We start from the raw sequence: 18,278 nt of genomic DNA, 5'->3' as shown, positions 1-18,278 counted from the left end.
TACTAAAATAGAACTTTTAATATACATTTTTATATAATTTAAAAACTATTATAATATTTATTTTTAAAAATTACATTTTTTTCTAATTTTATTCTTTTGTATTTTTATTTTTATTTTTATTTTTTCTATTTAGCTTTAATTTATTCCCGTTTCAGTAATTTTAACTTATTTTATTTCAATTAGTTGCCAGGGTTTTTCATCTAATACTTATATTTTATTTCAGCTTTATTTCAGTTGACAAAAACTGTCAAAAGCCTTATTTATTTTAGCCCTCATTATTTCAACTTAGTTTTAAAATAATCGTGTTCAACAGCGGAATTCGTGGTGAAAAGCTACATTACCCATGATGCTGTTCAGAAAATTCCACCAATCAGAGAGTCAAAAAAAGCAACATATGCCAAAAAAAACCTCTAGCTCCGCCCACTTCTGCGAAACACTGAGAATGACGTAATTGTGTACGCTCTCAAAATACTTAAATATTTTGAAAAAATACTTCTGGGAACCAACGCCTGCTGAAAAAGCGAATAACGAAATTACTAAATACAAAACTTAAACTAACATGAAAATTAAAAAAAATATAAAAAAATTCTAAATATGAATACAAGTGAAATGATTGTTCAGAGAGTCTACGCTCTTAAAATACTTAAATATTTTGAAAAAATACTTCCGGAATCAACGCCTGCACAAAAAAAAAAAAAAAAAAATGACAAAGGTGCGTAATGAAATGACTAAAAATGAAAATGAAACTGAAAAATATGAATGCGAGTGAACTGCCTGTTCCTCAGACCGCAACGAGTGTCAGGAGATCCCGAACGTCTGCAGTCACGGAGAGTGTATCGACACTCAGGGCAGCTTCCGCTGTCTGTGCCACAACGGCTTCAAGACCACGCCGGACCAGACCATGTGCATGGGTGAGTGAGCGCTCACGTCGCGCTGCTTTTCCCGCGGGAAGCGCTCTGACGTGGATCCTGACTGTGATGTCATTGTGTCCGGCAGATATCGACGAGTGTGACCGGCAGCCGTGTGGAAACGGCACGTGTAAGAACACCGTGGGCTCGTACAACTGCCTGTGCTTCCCCGGATTCGAGCTCACGCACAACAACGACTGCATGGGTGAGTCACACGCAGTCACACCAATCACAGCAATCACAAAAATCACAATCACAGCCATTACATTTACACTACTGTTTGAAAATGAATTACATGGCCATAACATGTTGCCACCAGGGTTTGAAATTAACTTTTTTCACTCACCAGCCAATTTGGCTTCAAAATCTTTAAGTTACTGGCCATTTAGCGAGTCACGGCGCATTTTAAGATAAAACAACCAAAAAGAAAATATATTTTTGCTGCACTTAGAAAATATATTTTTGCATTTATTTATTTTTTTACAAAAGATTTAATATAATAAATGATCATCTTGTTTTTTTTATTTTCCTAAGATAAAATACCCATTAAAATGCCAAAGATAGAATATATTTTTACTTTTATTTTATTAAATCTACATTTTCTGCATTTTTTTTAAGCTAAAATGCACTTTAAAATGCCAATGAGAAAATATATTTTTGCATATATCCATTTTATAACAATTTCTTTTACAAAATATTTACTAAAAAAGGCAGAAAGCAAGTGCATTTATTTTAAGACAAAATGTCTAAAGAGAAAATATATTTTTGCATTTATTTTATTAAATAATAATAAATTATCTTGCTTTCTGCCTTTTCATCAGCTAAAATGTCCCTTAAAATGCCAAAGAGAGAATATATTTTGGCATTAAGCATGTCTAATTGGAATAAGCAATTAAGAAGAAATATCCTAAATGTAGGATTTAGAAATATGAGATATTATGCTAAATGCTGTGAATGGGCCAAAAAATGCGAAGATAATGTCATGTTGGATATTATTTTGGATGTTAATGAACATGAAGTTTCACAGTATTGATCATCATTCATCTTTGATTGTAATAGCAACTGTGGATTTAGCTGTGTCAGACTGTGTGTAGATCATGAAAGCGGAGGGGTCAGAGTTCTGACAGGTGTGTGTGATTGACAGATATCGACGAGTGCAGTGTTCACTCCAGTCAGGTGTGCAGAAACGGCCAGTGCGTCAACAGCATGGGCTCCTTCAGGTGTTTGTGTCTGGACGGGTATAACCTGACGCCGGACGGCAAGAACTGCGTCGGTAAGAGCCGATTAACCTCACCATAGATCCCTAAAACCTTCCTATTGACCAACAAACCTTTCCAGTTCATCCTGCAGACTGACCGTAACAGAGTTAATTACACCTAAAGATCCATACAGTCCATCAGGGAAGAGCTAGCAGATCTCCAGGGGAAACACTGAGTTATAGTGTGACAAAATTTTGTTTTATATAAAATAAAATTGTTTTTAGCAAAATAAATATTAATATTTACAGTTTATACATAAAATATAATTGTTCATAAATACTTATTTGTTTAAATATTTTGCAATTGAATTAGATGACACAGGGTATTTTATTAGTTGTTATTTTTTAATGTTGTTTAATTAGCATGAATTTATATAAATATAGATACACACTGCATATATATATATATATATCTAATTTCATGTCTTTTACGTTTTATATATGTTGCCAGTAGGTAAATATTTACAAAAAAAGTACTATTTATTAAATTAATACTTTTAAATATTTATACTTTATTTATAAATTTACACTCTGTAAATATTGATATTTTGCAAATGTTTTATTATTGTATTTAGCATAGATTAATGTTTTACATAAGCGTTTAATATGCATATAAATTATACTTGTAAATATTTTTGTTAATAATAAATATGTTGCTATTTGTAACTATTTGATGTATATAAAGTGCTAGGTAAGTTGAACCTAGTGTAAAGGTATTAAATGTTATATAATAAGCAGAAGCTTTATACTTTATATATACTATATATACAGTAGTCAACATTTGAAGTGGATCAAAAAAGTTCACTAAAGTTGTCCTAAGACAAGAACGGGTATTGTTCAAAATTCATGTATAACTTTGATGAAAGGTTTTGATCCACTTTAAATGTTTATTGTTTATTGATTACTGTATATATAAAGTATAAAGTGTCTGATTATTGTGTAATGCGGTTAGCTAGTTTCGAAGTAGCTTCCCCACATGGATCCGTGTTTAATCCGGTGTATATGTGTGTGATATGTGTCAGATATCAACGAGTGTGTGACGCTGCCGGGCGCCTGCCAGCCGGGAACATGCCAGAACCTGGACGGATCCTTCCGCTGCATCTGTCCTCCGGGATATGAGGTGCAGAACGACAAGTGTGTGGGTAAGAGTGATGTATTTACTAGGGGTGTAGCGATTCGATACATATCACGATACTGAACTCACGATACGATATTATTGCGATGCTCCAAGACAAAATGTTAACAAAAAATGTACTGTTGGTTAAAATGCTAAATTTGATACACTGTGCGTGTAAATGATTGTTCTTGGACTTGGTGCTGAAACCCAAAGCACAGGACAATAGAGACGCCAGAATAACAATATTCATGATTCTGAAGCTGAAAATACTGAATTATTTTAGATGAATATGCTTGATCTCTCACTGACTTTATATATTTAAAATAATGTTGCACTTTTAACTGGTAACATCAGACATTTGGCATTACCCACAAATATTCCCCCGTTGCATTATTATACATTATATTCAACATTATATATAGTAGTTTAATGTAGTACTGACACTAAAACTTTAATGCACAGTCATTTTCATTTTGGGTTAACAAAACACAATACATAGCCTATTGTTGCATTTTTGTAGTGCGATATAATGTGACACGATATATTGTTATTGTTATATTGTTGATATATTGTGACACGATATATTGTTATATTGTTGATATATTTTGACACAATATATATTGTTATTGTTATATTATTGATATATTGTGACACAATATATTGTTATATTGTTGATATATTGTGTCACGATATGTTTTTATTGTTATATTGTTGATATTGTGTCACGATGTTATTGTTATATTGTTGATATATTGTGACATGATATATTGTTATATTGTTGATATATTGTGGCACGATATATTGTTATATTGTTGATGTATTGTGTCACGATGTTATTGTTATATTGTTGATATATTGTGACACGATATATTGTTTGTTATATTGTTGATATATTGTGACACGATGTCATTGATATATTGTTGATATATTGTGACACGATATATTATTGTTATATTATTGATATATTGTGTCACGATGTTGTTATATTGTTGATATATTGTGACACGATATATTGTTTGTTATATTGTTGATATATTGTGACACGATATATTGTTTGTTATATTGTTGATATATTGTGACACGATATATTGTTTGTTATATTGTTGATATATTGTGTCACGATGTCATTGATATATTGTTGATATATTGTGACACGATATATTATTGTTATATTGTTGATATATTGTGACACAATGTCATTGATATATTGTTGATATATTGTGACACGATATATTATTGTTATATTGTTGATATATTGTGACACAATGTCATTGATATATTGTTGATATATTGTGACACGATATATTATTGTTATATTGTTGATATATTGTGACACAATGTCATTGATATATTGTTGATATATTGTGACACGATATATTATTGTTATATTGTTGATGTATTGTGTCACGATGTTATTGTTATATTGTTGATATATTGTGACACGATATATTGTTTGTTATATTGTTGATATATTGTGACACGATATATTGTTTGTTATATTGTTGATATATTGTGTCACGATGTCATTGATATATTGTTGATATATTGTGACACGATATATTATTGTTATATTGTTGATATATTGTGACACGATATATTATTGTTATATTGTCGATATATTGTGACACGATATATTATTGTTATATTGTTGATATATTGTGTCACGATGTTATTGTTATATTGTTGATATATTGTGTCACGATATATTGTTATATTGTTGATATACCGTATTGTGTCACGATATACTGTTATATTGTTGATATATTGTGTCACGATATATAGTTACAAGCCACCTGCACACATGATCGTCTGTCATCGTGATCTGTGTGTTCTTCTACCTCTCTCTGTGCTCTTCTTCCTCAGACATCAACGAGTGCAACGTGGAGCCCAACATCTGTCAGTTCGGCTCGTGTAAGAACACGCCGGGAAGCTTCCAGTGCATCTGTCAGCCCGGATTCGTCCTGTCCGACAACGGGCGCCGCTGTTTCGGTAAGATACCGCGCCCATCCACATGTTCCTGGAGAACAGGACCGTTATACATCTCTGAAATCTGATTGGATGAAGCCAGACTGCTGTCATCTTATTTAATAGATCTGTGTGTGCCTTTCATTGCAGAAATCTGTCTTTGATCTGTTTTTTTTTTTTTACAAAAAATGTCTTCATGCCTTCAAATAGCTTGAATGTAACTCGACACCCTTGCCTCATTTAGTATGCGCGGTTCTATGAATATTCAAATGAGCCCCGCCTCCACTCACTCAGCTCAGAGATCCACTGGTTGACGATCACACTTTGATCTGATTGGTTACAAGGTAGTTTGTGACGTCAGAAACGGAGGAAATACTCAGCAATGGTGTCGACTTATGAATTTACACATGATTTGTCTTAAAACATCAAAAAACACCACACAGACACAAACAACATTAAAAGCTGGATTTTCAAATAAATAAAATAAAAAAAAAATTACTGACAACTTTTAATAATTTTAATAATGTATTACTAAGGGTTGGTATTAATGCTTTAGAATTGTCTTTTTATTGTTAGTTCATGTCGGCTAATATAGACTGTTACCAATGTTTCATACAATACGTTGCCATTATAGCGGTTATTTTCTGTATGTAAATATGGTGTTTTATTGGTTTATAATGAACATGAATGTGTGTTTTGATGGCCTCAGACACGCGCGAGAGCTTCTGTTTCACGCGCTTTGAAGCGGGTAAATGCTCTGTTCCCAAACCACTGAACACCACTAAAGCCAAGTGTTGCTGCAGTCTGATGCCCGGCGAGGGATGGGGCGACCCCTGCGAACTGTGCCCGCGCGAGACCGAGGGTACGTCACACTACAGAGTATCAGAGTATACACTTCAGAGTATACACTATACACTTCAGAATATACATTAGAGTATGCACTACAGAGTATACATTTCAGAATATACACTGCAGAGCATACACTGCAGAGCATACACTTCAGAGCATACACTTCAGAGCATACACTTCAGAGCATACACTTCAGAGCATACACTTCAGAGCATACACTTCAGAGCATACACTGCAGAGCATACACTGCAGAGCATACACTTCAGAGTATACACTTCAGAGCATACACTTCAGAGCATACACTGCAGAGCATACACTTCAGAGCATACACTGCAGAGCATACACTGCAGAGCATACACTGCAGAGCATACACTTCAGAGCATACACTTCAGAGCATACACTGCAGAGCATACACTTCAGAGCATACACTTCAGAGCATACACTGCAGAGCATACACTTCAGAGCATACACTTCAGAGCATACACTTCAGAGCATACACTTCAGAGCATACACTGCAGAGCATACACTTCAGAGCATACACTTCAGAGCATACACTGCAGAGCATACACTTCAGAGCATACACTTCAGAGCATACACTTCAGAGCATACACTTCAGAGCATACACTTTAGAATATACACTTTAGAATATACACTTTAGAATATACACTTTAGAATATACACTTTAGAATATACACTACAGAGTATACACTTCAGAGTATACACTTCAGAGCATACACTTTAGAGCATACACTGCAGAGTATACACTGCAGAGTATACACTTTAGAATATACACTTTAGAATATACACTTTAGAATATACACTACAGAGTATACACTACAGAGTATACACTACAGAGTATACACTACAGAGTATACACTACAGAGTATACACTACAGAGTATACACTACAGAGCAAACACTTCAGAGCATACACTACAGAGTATACACTACAGAGTATACACTACAGAGTATACACTACAGAGTATACACTACAGAGTATACACTACAGAGTATACACTACAGAGTATACACTACAGAGTATACACTATACACTTCAGAATATACATTAGAGTATGCACTACAGAGTATACATTTCAGAATATACACTGCAGAGCATACACTGCAGAGCATACACTTCAGAGTATACACTTCAGAGCATACACTTCAGAGCATACACTTCAGAGTATACACTTCAGAGCATACACTGCAGAGCATACACTTCAGAGTATACACTTCAGAGCATACACTTCAGAGCATACACTTCAGAGCATACACTTCAGAGTATACACTTCAGAGCATACACTTCAGAGCATACACTTCAGAGCATACACTTCAGAGCATACACTTCAGAGCATACACTTCAGAGCATACACTGCAGAGCATACACTAGAATATACACTTTAGAATATACACTTTAGAATATACACTTTAGAATATACACTACAGAGTATACACTTCAGAGTATACACTTCAGAGCATACACTTTAGAGCATACACTGCAGAGTATACACTGCAGAGTATACACTGCAGAGTATACACTTTAGAATATACACTTTAGAATATACACTTTAGAATATACACTTTAGAATATACACTACAGAGTATACACTACAGAGTATACACTACAGAGCAAACACTTCAGAGCAAACACTTCAGAGCATACACTACAGAGTATTCACTACAGAGTATACACTACAGAGTATACACTACAGAGTATACACTACAGAGCAAACACTTCAGAGCAAACACTTCAGAGCATACACTTTAGAATATACACTTTAGAATATACACTACAGAGTATACACTACAGAGTATACACTACAGAGTATGACATACAGTGAAACCAAGACCGAGTTTGTCACAGTTCAAACCAAAATGTATTCAGACACCTTCAACATTTCTCACATTATCAGTTTATTCGCTATAGTGTATTTGAACATTTTTGCATGTCGAACTCTTCCAAGATAAGAATGTACTTAGAAGATATTCTGATGTTTATGAAAACATGGAAACATGAAATGTTTGATTTCTGTGTGTGTGTGTGTGTGTTTGACATGTTTTTGTCCCCTTCTCACCCGCAGCTGCGTTTCACACGTTGTGTCCCTACGGTCACGAGGCCGTCCCGAGCTCTGGAGGACGCGAGGGTGAGAAAACCTGCTCAACTTCTGCCAACTAAAGCACTTCTCCTTCCACCAACACTGGTGATATAACGTCATCTCTGCCTCCACAGACATGAACGAGTGTGTGGAGAACCCGGGAATCTGCGGAAACGGCCTGTGCATCAACACCGACGGCTCGTTCCGCTGCGAGTGTCCCTTCGGATACAACCTGGACTACACCGGCGTCAACTGCGTGGGTGAGTTCCCCTGCAAACTAATGTCCTAAACACACAAGCATTTTCTCTCTCCTCGATGAAAGCGGGAAGGTTGTAGGTTCAAATCCCATAGTTACAAGAGGATTGTCTACTTCAACTATCAACCAAATAAGTTATATGTCTTGTGAAGCGCACCTTTGACGATGGTTCTTGGGCCGATGGTTGATTTGTCCTCTTCCCAGATACGGACGAGTGCTCCATCGGAAACCCTTGTGGAAACGGGACATGCTCAAACGTTCCTGGCGGATTTGAGTGTTCCTGTCAGGAGGGATTTGAACCCGGACCCATGATGACCTGTGAAGGTACACTAGATATGAGCTAAAGTGTGTTTAACAATATATACTCTGAATAAAAACACAATCATGCGGCAGACAGACAGATAAATAGATACACAACAGACAGACAGACAGATAGGAACATGATAGATAGATAGAGCATAATTGTGAAGATATACTATATGACAACACAACTATATATAGACTATAGATTGCTCTCTGTCAGTATAGTTCACACTGTTGTTCATGTGTGTGTCAGACATCAACGAGTGCGCTGTGAACCCGCTCCTCTGCGCCTTCCGCTGCGTCAACACCTTCGGCTCGTACGAGTGCATGTGTCCCACGGGATACGTGCTGCGCGACGACAACCGCATGTGCCGAGGTGAGACCAGACTCCACTCCTGTTCACAGCACGGAAATATTCATATTCATATTCGTATTCATACTCATACTCTCTCTCCTCAGACCAGGACGAGTGCGCTGAAGGCCTCGATGACTGCGCGTCCAGAGGTATGGCCTGCAAAAACCAGATCGGCACCTTCATGTGCATCTGTCCACCGGGCATGACCCGTCGTCCTGATGGAGAAGGCTGCATGGGTGAGAAACCAGCGTGCGCGTGTGTGAGAGAGTGTGTCTGACATGCTAAAAGAGGAGCTCTAAAGATAGAATGAGGCCTCTGTGTTGTCATCGGAAAATATACGATAATTCAAGCGAACACACACTTACGATTTCCACCTAAAACGGGATTTAAAAATACATGTCTACATACAGACTATATTACAGAAACTTGACAACCACCCAGGACACCTTGGCAACCATTTTGCAAAATCTTAGCAACCATATAGCAACAGCAACATTGTAGTGACAATTTCTGCATGAGCAAACACTCACATTTTTCTTCAGAAAATGTAAAAATGTGGTTTGTTTTAATTGGAGTAACAATGAATGTAGTATTATTGTTAATATAATATTTTGTCAAATTATATTTGCATTATATGTGCATTTTAGGAATATTTATAATGTAAAATAATTTGAAATTTTATGCAATATTAATAAAAATATAATAATAGTAATTTATGTATATAAAAATGAACTAATTTATGATATATGAATATAATAGCAAATACAATATAAATCATTTTATTTTATATTATTATTATTATTATTACTACTAAGTAACATTTTGAGCAATATTATGCAACTAAAATCTAGAATTTTTTATTTTATGTTGTCAAAACCATTTTCTATATTGTGTGCTTGATATAATTTAAAAATGTAAGTAATTTAGTCACTTTTATAGAGTAAATGCGTATAGTCTTCAGAAAATAAATGCAGTAACTATTGTATTTTGTCAAATTATATTTACTAAGGTAAATTTGAAATAAACTTTTTTTAATAACAAATACAATTTATATAACAATAATGGAATATTCATATAAAATAAATCACAGTAAATAAAATAAATATATAAATATTATTATTATATTTATAAAATTATAATCATCATGATAATTTGTAATATTTTGAGAAATAATATGCAATTAAAATTTCTAATATTTGTATTTAATGTTATCTAAACCATTTTCCGTATTGCTTGCTTGATATAATTCAAATTTCAAGTAATTTTGTCACTTTTACATAGTTACATAGCCAGCTCTCTTGTTGCACAAGCCTCCTCAGATCACTAGATCATCCTTCTCTCTTTCTCTCAGACCTGAACGAGTGTCGCAGTAAGCCTGGGATCTGTAAGAACGGCCGCTGTGTGAACACTGTGGGGAGTTACCGCTGCGAGTGTAACGAGGGCTTCGAGTCGAGCTCCACGGGCACTGAGTGCATTGGTAAGAACAAGCGTCCAATCAGAACGCAGCTGATGGCGACGGCTCACGCGTGTTCACATGAAACTGAATCACCAGTTTTACATCCATTAGAATCAAATACAGTCAAACCAAAATTTATTCAGACACTAGATACATTTTTTTTTACAAGCGGGTGCAGGACACTATAGTTAATTTATGTAAGTGAGGATAGCAAAATAAAGTAACCTGTGACATATTATACCCAAAAATTCTTCATACAGTGACTGCCAGTGACATTGATACAAATTCAGGATCAAAAATGATTCCGACACTTTGACCTGACCATGTTTTGCTGAAGAGTTTTTTCTTCTTAACCACAGACTGAATAAAATGAAGCATTGCTTGGTAATTGGTTGAGCTAAACTGGTATTATCTAATTGTGTAGTTAAATTTAACAGTTGACAGATATTCAACATAATTCATGTGTGAGACAGTCTAACAGAAGGATGGACAAAACCAGTCAAATATCCACTGATTTGATAACGGAGTTCTCATATTTTATTACTGAATGTGAGAAATGTTGAAGGTGTCTGGTTTGACGGTAGCTGATTCCTCCCGTCATCTAACCTTTCTCGAACTCTTGTTGTCGTCAGATAACAGGAAGGGCTTCTGTTTCACGGAGGTCCTGCAGACGATGTGCCAGCAGTCGTCCACTAACCGAAACACCGTCACCAAGTCTGAGTGCTGCTGTAACGGGGGTCGAGGATGGGGCTCGCTGTGTGAGCTGTGTCCTCTACCCGGCACTGTACAGTACAAGAGGATGTGTCCGCTCGGCCCGGGATACACCACTGACGGCAGAGGTCAGAGGTCGCAGACACAACACACTACTCTTCTAAAAAACTTTCTTTGGTAGATTTGAAATGTATATGTGGATCTTTTACCATATTGGATGTGTTTTACAGACATCAATGAGTGTGAGGTGATGCCCGACCTGTGTAAGAACGGCCAGTGCATCAACAGTGTCGGCTCCTTCCGCTGTCATTGCAACGTGGGTTACACCAATGACTTTACTAGCACTTCCTGTGTCGGTACGTTGTCCTCGCTCACTGTAACCCATATTAAGCTTGTTTTTTGATGCAATATCAGCTAAATATTGTAATACTTAATGCCTTTTCCCATTGATGCCTTTTAAAATTAGATATGGACGAATGCTCTCAGTCGCCCAAACCGTGTAACTTCTTGTGCAAGAACACTGAAGGCAGTTACCTGTGCTCATGTCCCAGAGGATACATCCTACAGCCTGATGGGAAGACCTGCAAAGGTTAGTTTATAATTAATGGGTACCATTCCTACTTGTCGGGATAACATCAGCTTACAAATCTAGTCCTAGTAATAATCCATCCCAATGACAAACCCAATGTCAAAACGTGCTAATATGAAATAGTCAAAACAAAAATTATTCAGACACCAGATATAATTTTTAGGTTTTTTTACAGGACACTATAGTTAATTTATGTAAGTGAGGAGAGAAAAATAAAGTAAACTGTGACTACTTATACCCAAAAATTATTCATACAGTGACTACCAGTGACATTTATAAACCAAAAATTCTTTAGACACTTTGATCTGACCATGTTTTGCGTATGTGTTTTTTCTTTAATTGCTAATGCGATCTTTTTACACACAGACTGAACACAATGAAGCATTGCTTGGTAATTGGTTGAGCTAAATTGGTAGTATCTAATTGTGTAGTTAAATGTAACAATTCATTTGTGAGACAGTCTAACAGAAGGATGGACAAAACCAACTGATTTGATAAGTTCGTCTTATTTGAATACCATTTTCTAAACTATAGCGATTAAATTGTGATAATGTGTCTGAATGTGTCTGAATAACTGACTGTATTACTTATTTTGTCCCAGATTTGGACGAGTGCTCAACCAAACAACACAACTGTCAGTTCCTATGCGTCAACACGATTGGTGGTTTCACCTGTAAATGCCCCACGGGCTTCACGCAGCACCAGACGGCTTGCATAGGTGAGTGATATGAACTCAAAACCGCCCCGCTAACATGCCTAGCCCAGAGCCTAAATAATTGAGCTGGTCATTTGGAGCTAAAATTGCCCCCATGCTTCATCTCTTAGACAACAACGAATGCGGCAATCAGCCAAACGTGTGCGGTTCCCGCGCCTCCTGCCTGAACACTCCCGGCAGCTTCAACTGCGAGTGTCAGAAAGGCTTCTCTCTGGACGACACTGGACACAACTGTGATGGTTAGTTTCCCATTTTGGGCTCAGATTAAATATTTTTGCGCTTATTGTATTAGCACCAATCTTGCTAAGGGCCCATACTATTACCCCAATGTTTATTGACCCTAGAACCAACCCAGCTATATTAGAAGCACATGCCAACCTAAGATCAGTTTATGATCTTTGTTGTTGTTTTTTGGTTTCTTACAGACGTTGATGAATGTGGCGGAAACCACCGGTGCCAACACGGTTGCCAGAACATGCTGGGAGGTTATCGCTGCGGCTGCCCGCAGGGTTACGTTCAACACTACCAATGGAACCAGTGTGTTGGTAAGTCCTTCTGCATGAATGACGCAACATAAAAGCACAGCAGTTTTTTCATTGCGGATTGCTAACTTCTATGTCTTCCTTCCACCCAGATGAGAACGAATGTGCCGGGAACCAACTCTGTGGGTCGGCGTCTTGCTATAACACTCTGGGCAGCTATAAGTGCGTGTGCCCATCAGGTTTCGACTTTGAGTCTTCTGCTGGCGGCTGCCAGGATGTTAACGAATGCTCCCAGGGCAATAACCCTTGCAGCTATGGCTGTTCCAACACAGATGGCGGATACTTGTGCGGATGTCCTGGAGGCTTCTACCGAGCAGGACAAGGGTGAGTATTTAGGCTAGTCTAAAGACTGTTCTCATTTGAACATTGCATGTTAAACTCTGGATTATCAGAGTTCATTATGCCAGGAGTGTGCAATCCTGCTCCCAGAGGGACGCTTTTATGCAGAGTTTCAGTCCAACCTTCACCAGCACACCTGTCTGGACGTTTCTAGCAACCCTACCTTCAGGAGCTAAAGTCTGTAGGAAGGTTCTTTTTGAACATTGTAAGTTTACTTTATGCCAGAAGTGTCCAATCATGCTCCTGGAGGCCCGCTTTTATTTCCAACCTTCTCCAGCACATATGCCTGGACTTTTCTAGTCATCCTAAAGACCTTCATTAGCTAGTTCAGGAGCTAAACTCGGGTAATCCAGTTAACTCGCAATGTTCAAATAAGAGCTCATTTTATGCCAGAAGTGTCCAATGCTGCTCCCGGAGGGCCACTTTTATACAGTTTCAGTCCAACCTTCTCCAGCACATGTCTGGACGTTTCTAGTAACCATAAAGACCTTTATTTGCAAGTTCAGGAGCTAAAGGCTGTAGGAAGGTGGTCTTTCAGGAACAGGACTGGACACTCAAATAGTTTTAACATACACTATATAGCCAAGTATGTTGACACCTAAACTTTCTTGAGCGTTCAGAAACATTGGCAGCTTCCACTTTTCTCAGCATCAGTGATGTCTGGTATTGATCTTTGTAAGGGATTGGTTTGCAATTGACATCCCAAACATTCCAAACTTGTTAAAAAAGGTTCAAGGTTCTCGCCTTGGAGTATGCCAGACCAGACCTGTTAATTAGAAGGGGATGTCTACATACTTTTACAATGCAGTATAGATCCATTTGCTTGCCTGAAAGTGTGAGATCCTGTAATAAATTCCAACCTTAACCCTTGTCGAGTCTTTAGCCATTGTCTAAGTTTAATGATGCACAGATTGTCAAGCAGTAGTCTATTGTGGAGTCTGCATCAGCATGGTCTTAACATGAGTGCAAGCACCCTTCTGGACGATAAAATGGGATAATCTATGATCTTGTGGTCTCCATAGAGCTATGCAGGTAAAGAGAGCATATTAAGTGCGCTATTTGGGGCAAGGAATAAACCAGGGGAGTCGAATCCTGCTCATGGAAAGCCACTGTCCTGAAGAGTTTAGCCCCAATTAAAAACCTTAGCCAAGGTAATAAAGGTCTTCAGGATGACTACAAAATTCCCACAAGTATGTTGGGAAAAGTTGGAGCTAAACTCTGGACCTCTAGGATTGGAAATCACTGGCTTAAACGTAATATTAAAGCAAGTGTAATGTATCACCTTTTCTTCTCTAGGCACTGCATCACAGGAGTGGGCTTCCAGGGTCAGTTCGGCTCGGAGGGAGCGGATGACGAAGAGTCACTCTCACCGGAGGCCTGCTATGAATGCAAGATCAATGGTGACCTGGGAAAGAAAGGCCGTCATAGGCGCAATGCTGGTGATAATGAGCTCAAGGTACTTTTGAGGTCATGGTTGTGTTGCTAACATTATGGCCACATACACTCTGCTATTGCTTACCTTATCTCTAAATTAAGGGTATAAAAGTCTATCAAGAGTTTCAACCTGTTCTATTCTGCCCTCAGGAGACGGTGAGCATGGCCAGCCTGGATGTTCAGACCTCCATCCCCATGAACCTGAGTCTGGCGCAGCTACAAAACAAGGAACCGCTTCTTGAGTTGCTTCCAGCTCTGGAGCCGCTTGAGCACCGTGTGCGCTACGTTATTACGCACGGAAACCAGGGTGAACACTTCCGTATCCTGGAGCGCCGCGACGGGAAGAGCGTTCTGCGGCTGGGCCGGAAACCACCCACTCCAGGTTTGTACCGCCTGGAGATCGCCAGCTTGCGCCTGTTTGGTCCCCGCAAACTTCAGGACCTGGAGGACCAGCATGACAGCGACTACTTGCTGGGCGAGATCGGTGATGCACTGCGCATCAAGCTGCACATCCACCTGCACTGAGACTGACCCTTGACCCCATGCCCTTCACTGCAGGGCGTAAGCTCTGAGAAACTGTGTCCATTTACCGCCATGTTTCGGATTTGTTTTTATTTGCCATCCTTTCATGTCAACGCCCACTGATTCTACCAAGTTTGGTGGAAAATGTACACATACCATCTTAAATTAGCAGGAGTGCGTTAGCACTAGTATTAGCACCCACTTTTACAAGAGAGACAATCAGAAATATGACTTTTCACTCACCTCATTATCTCAACGCAAACTGGGGTCAAAGTTTATTCCATTCAGTATTTAGAGTCAAGTATTGTACTGTTAACGATGAAAAAAAGAGGTCACACAAAGGACTGTAGCAACTACGGCTATTTTTCAGGTTTAAATGAGAGTTGAGCGTCCAAACGGCTTATGGTTCTCGAAACTGACACTAAACGTACTTTTAGGTTTCTGGGATTTTCTGGAGTGTTTGCATAAGCTGCCACATCACGTTACCTCATTTTACACACATATACGTACAGCAGTTAGGACAGGAGTGGTGCTAAACGCTCAATTTGCACTAGGGCTCCTCTGCGTTTTTAAATCAGGGAAATTTCATTCCAAAAATGGCAACACCCAAAGGGTTTTCGAATATGCATGTGATGTAGAACAAACGTTCGAACATACAATTCAAACCATTTTCTTCTCCATACTTGTGTGCTCAGAGTGCTCTTGTCTTTGTATTTGGCAAAGACACAAACAGAGCAAACAGAGCATATATGAATGGAGAATTGAAAGCCTGCTGGGTAAACCAACCAGATGCCATTTTTGATTGCAGCTGGAGACGTGCGGTCTCAATGGTACATAAGAACTGTTTGGCAAGCTGTCCTCCAAAACACTCCAGATGTGGACATGCAAACACAACTTTTCAACTTCAGTGTGGGAACGAAAAAAAACGACCCTCGTTTCTTAGTTTCTCAGTAAATCGCAAGGTGCTATGATTCCAACTTCCGTTGTACTACGAACATGCTTGATTTGTGGATTTCAAACGTGACATTTTTTTTTTTCAAAGGTCTTTTGTGTTTTATTTTTTATTTTGTGTGATTGTCTTTTGTACTGTCTCAATGCTGAAAATCAATACTATCAAAGCTTGTTGAAAATTTAAATTGTATATTTTAAAGTGAAATGTAGATTTCGTTTGTATTTCTTTCTTGAGCATCAAGACTGCCAAACCAAATATTTACTTGTAAACATTAGATAAATAGCCTTTAAGAGCTGTTGACTTTGTTTTTCCTCTGAAGACGGACAATTAATGATCACAGCGTCCTTAATTAACTGTCACTGAGCACTACGTGACAGACGTCACTGTTTACATGAGCCTGTCCATCGATCATCTGAACGCATCATTTGAATAATACTGTTGTTTACTGCGACGATCAGCAACATTGGACTGTTTTCAAAGGCTGTGCCCTGAATTTAATCTTCAGGACATTTGATTAAGACAAGTAATTTGGGCATATACAAGTTCTGGTGCTAGAATGATGAAATAGTTTCTTGAACATCAAAGTAACTGCACTGTACGACAGCCTGAGCTATATTTATGCATAACCATTTGTCTAACATGGGAACTTTGTATACTTTACATATCTTTTCTGTTTTTATTGATGCCACTACATGTAAAAGAGCGAATGTGCGTGACTGTACTGTATGTCAAAAATCAACAGCAAACTTGAAATAGTCATCAAGCTGGTGTTGAGTTACAAACTTCAGACCAAAGAAAGTGGACCAGGTCGCTCAGGATAATGTCAGTTCTGATAAATCTCTAAGTTGCATTGATAACGGCGTCTGTATGAATTTTTTGAGCCATAAAGATCCATGACGGAGAAACCTGAGCACCCAGAACACTGCTAATGAGTAATTCAAAATGCATTGTTTTTATACTGTTTTCGATTGGATGCATCCATCTGTCAGATCCGAGTGATCCGCACAATGTTTGTAAACATCTGTATGAAACAACAAATGGCAATAAAACATGGGTTATATTTTTAAACCTTTGTCTTTCTGTTCTCTGTGTGCAAAAGCCATTTTTAGCCAAGTTGAAGAGATTCAGCGAGTGCATCGAAGTAGAAATGGCTTATTGATCTCGGGGGAGTGGAAGGCACTTCGGTACACTTTGTCCTGAAGATACAGGAAGACATAAGTGAATAAACCCAGTTTTTATTTCAGACAAAAAGGAATTAGGAAAATATCCAATCTACTTACAAAACTCACAAAGCAATGCAGGCTCATCCGTTTCCTGGCACATTAGCACTCTTTGCACATCAAGTCCAAATGACAGCAACAAATTCACGTTAGCAAAAAGAGAACTCCAAATCTTGAGTCAGAATATAAAAATAAAGCTTTCACTAGTTTCTAACCCTCTCTTAGCTCACGTCAGATGAGGAGAGATCGGCAAACAAACAACCAAAGACATGAACACCTTAAAGATATGCGAACATATGGCTTATATACATATAGTCAAAGACGACAAAGGACAGGAAAGAGTCAAAAGGCAATAATACAAGGATTGACACTCAGTTCTAGAGTCTTAAAGGGTTTTTTGTTCCAAATCCTCAGAAATATAAAGCACAGAGTTTAGAGGGGATCTGTCGAAGGCAGCAGGTATGTTGGACAATCCTAGGGCTTTCCAACAACGCTGAAGACGTTTTTAGCACAAGATTATCATGCTAAATAGACAAAAATCATACTTAATGGACCATAATCAGGGTAGATGGCATATTTTATTTGACACGAACAAAAATGAGGCTGTGAAGGTGGAAATGGTTTATAAAACACGAGTAGAACAAAGTGTAATTTGTTTGCAAAACCGTTTTTTTGCGTAATTTTTCTCATTC

The 18,278-nt window shown here is 37.9% G+C and overlaps 1 protein-coding gene across 1 annotated transcript in view; it reads left to right on the top strand.

Moving 5' to 3' along the window:
• fbn2b (fibrillin 2b) overlaps positions 1 to 17,434 on the top strand; it is a 74,524-nt gene extending 57,090 nt beyond the window's left edge. Inside the window, exons 45-65 of the mRNA XM_081385211.1 lie at positions 786 to 911; positions 997 to 1,113; positions 2,053 to 2,181; positions 3,189 to 3,308; positions 5,147 to 5,272; positions 5,958 to 6,110; positions 8,178 to 8,240; positions 8,327 to 8,452; positions 8,653 to 8,772; positions 9,005 to 9,127; positions 9,211 to 9,342; positions 10,458 to 10,583; positions 11,195 to 11,401; positions 11,504 to 11,629; positions 11,740 to 11,862; positions 12,464 to 12,580; positions 12,688 to 12,816; positions 13,003 to 13,122; positions 13,212 to 13,443; positions 14,755 to 14,914; positions 15,043 to 17,434. Coding sequence (XP_081241337.1) covers positions 786 to 911; positions 997 to 1,113; positions 2,053 to 2,181; positions 3,189 to 3,308; positions 5,147 to 5,272; positions 5,958 to 6,110; positions 8,178 to 8,240; positions 8,327 to 8,452; positions 8,653 to 8,772; positions 9,005 to 9,127; positions 9,211 to 9,342; positions 10,458 to 10,583; positions 11,195 to 11,401; positions 11,504 to 11,629; positions 11,740 to 11,862; positions 12,464 to 12,580; positions 12,688 to 12,816; positions 13,003 to 13,122; positions 13,212 to 13,443; positions 14,755 to 14,914; positions 15,043 to 15,417 — 3,050 coding nt within the window. The 3' untranslated portion in view covers positions 15,418 to 17,434. The remainder of the gene's footprint in view (positions 1 to 785; positions 912 to 996; positions 1,114 to 2,052; positions 2,182 to 3,188; positions 3,309 to 5,146; positions 5,273 to 5,957; positions 6,111 to 8,177; positions 8,241 to 8,326; positions 8,453 to 8,652; positions 8,773 to 9,004; positions 9,128 to 9,210; positions 9,343 to 10,457; positions 10,584 to 11,194; positions 11,402 to 11,503; positions 11,630 to 11,739; positions 11,863 to 12,463; positions 12,581 to 12,687; positions 12,817 to 13,002; positions 13,123 to 13,211; positions 13,444 to 14,754; positions 14,915 to 15,042) is intronic.
• Positions 17,435 to 18,278: the final 844 nt, after the last annotated feature.

The sequence above is a fragment of the Scardinius erythrophthalmus genome (assembly GCF_964197995.2).
Source record: "Scardinius erythrophthalmus genome assembly, chromosome: 14".
NCBI lineage: Eukaryota > Metazoa > Chordata > Actinopteri > Cypriniformes > Leuciscidae > Scardinius > Scardinius erythrophthalmus.
This window is presented reverse-complemented; position numbering and strand designations above follow the sequence as displayed.